The sequence below is a fragment of the Mixophyes fleayi genome, chromosome 6 (assembly GCF_038048845.1).
Source record: "Mixophyes fleayi isolate aMixFle1 chromosome 6, aMixFle1.hap1, whole genome shotgun sequence".
NCBI lineage: Eukaryota > Metazoa > Chordata > Amphibia > Anura > Limnodynastidae > Mixophyes > Mixophyes fleayi.
This window is the reverse complement of record NC_134407.1, coordinates 207,027,941-207,034,618: the sequence shown is the minus strand read 5'-3', so window position 1 is coordinate 207,034,618 and position 6,678 is coordinate 207,027,941. Positions and strand designations below refer to the sequence as shown.

The window sequence follows — 6,678 nt, the reverse complement described above, 5'->3', positions numbered from 1 at the left end:
AATATCGTTGCCTGTGAAGCCCTTTTTTTGCAAAGCACTGATGACCATGGTTAACTGAGGAAGAACAGTGATTCCAAGCACCACCTACTTTTTAAAGCTTCCAGTCTGTTATTCTAACTCAATCAGCATGACAGAGTGATCTCCAGCCTTGTCTTGTCAACACTCTCACCTGTGTTAACAAGAGAATCACTGACCTGATGTCAGCTGGTCTTCTTGTGGCAGGGCTGAAATGCAGTGGAAATGTTGTTTTTGGGATACAGTTCATTGTCATGGCAAAGAGGGACTTTGAAATTAATTGCAATTCATCAGATCACACTTCATGACATTCTGGAGTATATGCAAATTGCCATCATAAAAACTGAGGCAGCAGACCCTATGAAAAATAATATTTATCCATATGTACACTAGATTAATTCTAGTGCTCTGTTGCTTTAGGGCCAGGCTTATGTTGCTTTTCTACAAATATGTCCTTATACACAATATGTTAGATTTTATCAGATAACTCACCAAGCAGATGTTGGGTTTACACTGAGCTCCAATTGTCAGACCTCCTGCAATTATGTACTGCAAAAATAAAATGCATAATTAATATCATGCAATATGTACACATGCTGTATCACAGATTATCTATTTCGAACATACCTAGGTGTTTGTGCACACTGTACCTGGTCTGCACTATTTACAGTTTAACGTATTTGCACATCAAATGCACGTAGTAAAAGACTACGCAAAAAAGCATACTTAAGTGTGAGTCAGATACATGTGAAGATGTGCCCTATACTTATGCTAGACGTAGATTAGGGATGCAACTATAGATTGCACAGACATAAGGCTCTACAGTGCTAATAGTAAATGCAAAAGTCTCATTACAATATTTGTGCACAGCATAATAATGTAGAAGTGTCATATACACAGGAGAGAATGGTGTTTTGAAAAAAGTCTAATTTTCCATTTAAAATGAAATTAAAAACAATCTTATCTACATCTCTCTAAGAAAAAGATAGCTGAATAGGGCGTGTAGTATTTTAGGAATCCATGCCTAAAGCAATTGATGGTAATTTATATGCGTACCAGACATGTATGTCAAAACGCGTATATAAATTAGGGTCCCCAATCTCAGAACAAGTGTCTTTAGGAGCTCCGTAACATATAAGAGAAAAGAGTGGAAACCTGAAATAGTGTAATACTGTTTCAACCAGTGAGTATTAGCACACAACCACTCCAAACGACAGTGCTTAGGTGTATCAGATATAAAAATATATAAGCTTATCTGTTACACTCCTGGATACTTCCATATATCTTGATGCTGCTGAATGCCACCAATAGGAAGAGATAAAGAACCACATGGTGTAGTATTTTTGCATAAAACAACTTTAATCAGTAAACTTATAGTTTATACACTAACAAACTAATATATAGTTAGAGCTTATCTGGAGTCCTGAGATCCCTCTATATTGGATGATTGGGGCTGAGGTAACTGCTTATTCTAAGTCAGTCTTCGTATTTCTGTAGCCCAAATGAGAGTCCAGAAATCCACCAGTAAATGTTCATTAGGAACAAATTCATGGGTAGTTCAAAGTCTCAATGCATTTCGTCTTATTACAAGACTTCATCAGGACATATATTGTAGGTTTCCACTGCTGTGTTTATAAAGCGTGCCGCGCCAATTTGCGCGTGGTGCGGATTTACAACTGTGCATGCGCAGTACCATGCCACTTGTAAAATGTCACGTCAGACCAGATGGCATCATGTCCTGTGGAAGTTTGCTGTCCTGGGCTCTACAATAACTAGAATATAGCCTGGCATTATAGACATAGAAATTATAAGCATGGGAAATATTCATGTGTTCTCCCGACAGCCATCTTGTATATGGGCACCTCTAACATATAACAATGTATAACCGGTTGTCTCATAACTCAATATCAAATATAATTTTATACAATATCAATATTTCATAATTATTATATGCAATATATAAGTATACACAGATAAAACAACTTTTCAACAGATTAAGACTTTATAAAACTCATTAAAAACATTCATTTCCACTAACACAATTTGAACCAGAGATCTGAGTTTAGTCAAAACATCTTTAATGACAATCCAGTCTCACTAGACCAAATCAATGAGTTGGTTAATTTCTTTTAGGATACAGATTAAGGAAGCAAAAATCTGGTGGGACATTAAGAGTCTAGAACATTATCAGAAAGTAGACCATATCCCTAGAGGGATACTGGAAGAAAGGGATATTATTTTAAATGAATGGTCCAAAAATTTGATAAAATATACATGATAAAAAACAACTTTTCACAAGATAGAGAGTGAACTACATACTAAAGAAACACTTTTAGAACCCTATAAGGACAAAGAGGATTTTAGCGCGAATGAGCTAGTCCTGAATAAGAAACTAGAGGATTGAAACAGATGTGTTTAAAGTGAAGAAAAGAAAATTTGCTAGGGATAAATGGGACTACAAACAACAAAAAAATCAAAAAGTGGACAAGATAATTTCATAGTAGTAATAATAAACAGGGGTGTAGTACGAGTTAATGATAATGTAAACATTGACAGTGCTTACACCTACATAATTATTAGGATAGTGAAGAAAGTGACATGTAAAAAAGCAACTACTTACCTGTAAACAGATACACTAGAAATCCGATGTGGGGAGAGGGCGACACTTCCAAATGACGTAACTTGCAAGCGCCACTTTGTTTTTTGTTTTTTTTTAAAGCGGAAATGTACAAACACATTTAATTATGATAATATTAATTGTATTCCTAACCCTAAGCCCTAACCCCTAACCCTAACCCTTAACGTAAAGGTAATACCTACACGGGTCCGTGCGTTGCTGCTTTAAAATCAGAAATGTCCAAGTCGCGCTTGCAAGTGACATAGCCACGATGGCTTGGGCGCCATCGTGGCTGGACGCAGAGGTAAGAGGCTGCCACCACCTTTGAGCCAAACACCCTTAAAACATCGGGTTATATCTACATATAGACCAGCTACCTTCCCAACGGGCAATACTGGGATGGCCAGAAAGAGAGAGAGGGACATCCTTCCTTTGCCTTGGGCCTGTCCAGCCATCTGGATACCGCAGACCCGCTCCCTCCCTCGGTGGGCTCCAACTGCCTGACCACCTTGGCTGTTAGCGGCGGTGATCCCGCTGGCTATCCGGCACCCTCCACGGAGAGATTTGCGGCGTACTACACAGCCAGTTCTCCCGCTTTGCATCGCCCGTGCTGCTTCAGTGACATAGGAACTAACATCCACTGCACGCTCTCTGGCTGATACTGAGCGGAACTCCCCCCACACCCAGGCACAGGCTGTTATTTGGGGCAAACTAAGGAGACAACCAAGTGACCAGGAGGCGTTATCTTGCCTCTCTCTCACACCAAACGCTTAAATTCAGCTTCCACACAGAACTTGTACCACCTAAAAATCTTTGATAACAGCCAACTGCAGAACCCATCTATTGGAAGCGCTGCACGTGAGTACTGTGTACAGTATTAACACAGACATATAATCTCTCACAACATAACCATCTGTGACTGTTTGTTTTATCATCATCAGCTATTTATATAGCGCCAATTCTGCAGCACTTTGCAGAGAACTCACATTAGAGCCTGTCCCATTTGAGCTTACAGTCTAAATCCCCTAACATACATGCACATACAGAGAGAGAGACTAGGATCAATTTGATAGTAGCAAGTTAACCTATGAGTATGTTTTTGGACTGTGGGAAGAAAACCAGAACACACGGAGGAAACCTATGCAAACATGGGAGAACATACAAACCCTTTGGCCCATTAAGTTGTGTGTAATTCTGCCTATATTGCACTGTATTAGCATCACACTTGCAAAATTCCAAGGCCTCTGCTGCCATCTAGTGGCCAAAGATAGAAATACTAAACTTTATTCAACATCACCTATTAACACACCTGTTCATTATTTAACCCAAGACATGCTAACATCCAGCTCCTTAGCTGATTACCTGCACGTATGTTTTGATCTACGTCACGATGATCCACAGCAAGTGAAATTCTGAGATATACGAGAGGAGAAACCCAGCTTCCCTGCACAATATAATTACTTGTTTGCATACAGTGGCCCACCTTGATAAGCCTCACACAGCAGCCATTTATATTACCTGATTTATCCTGATCTAATTTGTTTGCGTTACAGCTTAGCTTAATTTACAATTTAGTTTTATCTGTAATGATGTCTCGTCAACAAGGGAAAGCTGTGTCCATTTCTAAGCATTCAATTTTGGCAGCTTAGGAAAAAGCTGGCACGCGGTCTAAAGTAACTTCGGATCCTACAGATGAGAGTTCGAATTCAGACGGAACCTATGTCTCTACCACCCCACTTACAGGTAATAATGTTGTAGCCATAGTCACTAAAACTATTCAATCTGAATCTGAAATGAGAGTGAATGTTTCAGAACTTCCTTCAGATACTGCAGAGCTGGGGGCTCGTATTGACACTGAAAACCAGCTAGGCGCAGTTTGTTGCCACCAACAATCTACAGACACAGAGATCACGGAGATGAGAGCAGAAATGGATGTCTTTAAAGACCACCTTGAAGACCTGGAGAATCTTAACCAGCACAACAACATTAGACTCAAGAATGTTATTGAAACTGTTACGCCTGATGCCATACCGCAATATTTGGAATGACTGTTCTTGCACTTATTACTAGACATCTCTAAAGAACTACTTCTCCTTGATAGAGCACACAGAGCTCTTCGACCTGATCCTAACCCAAATCAACCCCTCAGAGATGTTGACATTTGCTTCCATTATTTCAAGACTAAAGAACAAATATTGGCCTCATCTGGAAATATTTCTGCCATCTCATATGCCGGCTTTCAAATACAACTGTGTCAGGATCTAGTTCCCTCCACGCTCCAGGAACGCAGAGACTTAATGAACATTTAATCTAGTATTTAAAGGCACTTTGGGACCACTCGGTCAAATTCAAATGGGGCTTCTCCTTCCAACTATCACAAAAGATGGCCTTAATCACTCCATAAAGACACCAGTCCAAGGACTGGACCTTCAAAAGCATTTTGTACTCTTGCCTGACCCTCCTTTAGATGAGAATACCACTGCCTCTACCTTGCAACCTAGATCACTTGCTCCTACTCCAGAATGTCAGCAGGTCTGAGATCTTCAGGTGACCTCGCTACAATCTCACTAACAATCATTACCTATAAAACATAGGTTAAAGAATTCTTATCACATTACTATGACTCACTCATATAGATATGTATATCTTTGTGTTTATGGTCTCTCTTAGGTCCTCTATTTAAAAGTTGTTCTAGCTTAGACTTGTGATTCTACAAAGATGCTCCTCTCCCGGGTCCCTCGGAACTCACTCGTCACAGATATGGGCGAGTGAGGGCCGAGGGATCCCGGTGAGTGTTCTGATTTATATAATGTTTTTCAGTTCTATTTCTTAAATTTAAAGATTGATTAACTATTAAATTATGCAACTAACATTTTTTTCTTAGGTCAAATATTGTTTTTGCACTTTGAATGTTTGCACTTGTTATATGTTTTTAATTGAAACTGTGCTTACACACATATATTCTCCTCTCCTTCTCTCTCTATTTTCATTCCTTCTCATGATGTGCCTATTCTACACACTCGCCCAAACACTACCCACCGCTTAAAAGGAGAGTTCTCTCACAGCACCGTCTCTTTTTCTACATCGACCCTGTGCCCGCATAAACCAGGGTCCAGTTCCTCACACCCCGCCAGACCTCCCTTCATATTCCTTTCCCGTTCCACACCTCCTCATCCCCCCTCCTTACAAGTTCATGTCGCTAAGAATTTCAACCATAGACTCACCATTTTGACAAAATATCCACCATGAAACTGGAAATTCTATCCCTCAATGTTAATGGCCTTAATTTTCCCGTAAAAGCGCACTATGGCATTACAATATTTCAGACAACAAAGCCCTGACATCATATTTTTACAGGAAACCTATTTCACCCCACCTCAACCATCATTGGCAATTAAGCAATATCCACATGTTTACTACTCCACGTCAGATGCTAAACATAGAGGCACCGCCGTATTGATTCATAACTGAGTTCCACTTATGATCACATTTGAGCTCTCAGATGTCCAAGGCAGATATATAATACTCATGGGCACTCTGGATCGCGCCCCAATTGTCCTGGCATCATTCTATGCCCCTAATGTGTAGCAGGGTTCTTTTTATACCGACTTTTCCAGCACCTCCCGCAGGCTCACACAGGTATGACAATTGTGGGTGGGGTCTTCAATACCGTATTAGACCCGTTACTTGACCACTCTATATCTGACTACACCTCTTCAAGCCATCTGACAGTCACGCAATCTACAGTCACAACTCACCCTCCACAACTTATACAATGCGTGGCGGTTTATGTACTCTACAGCAAGAGATTACACACACTTCTCTGCTCCCCATAATCTCTATTCTCGTATAGATTTCTTTTTTGTGGATCACAACGCCACACAAGTGCTTATCAGACTCCAGATTCTACCTGTGTCTTGGTCTGACCACTCAGCAATTGAGCTTGGAATGAGAACTGTCCTCCCACCTTGTGCTCGTCCTAAGTTTTGTCTCACTGAATCACTGCTATTTAATAGTGAAAATGTTCTTGAGGTCACGAAAGCATC

At 40.2% G+C, this 6,678-nt stretch overlaps 1 protein-coding gene across 1 annotated transcript in view; it reads right to left on the bottom strand.

Annotated features, from left to right (window-relative positions):
- LOC142095431 (membrane-spanning 4-domains subfamily A member 8-like) overlaps positions 1–4,394 on the bottom strand; it is an 11,226-nt gene extending 6,832 nt beyond the window's left edge. Inside the window, exons 1-2 of the mRNA XM_075178376.1 lie at positions 4,374–4,394; positions 508–564 (exon numbers count right to left, since the gene is read on the bottom strand). Of these exons, the coding sequence (XP_075034477.1) occupies positions 508–564; positions 4,374–4,394 (78 nt within the window). The remainder of the gene's footprint in view (positions 1–507; positions 565–4,373) is intronic.
- Positions 4,395–6,678: the final 2,284 nt, after the last annotated feature.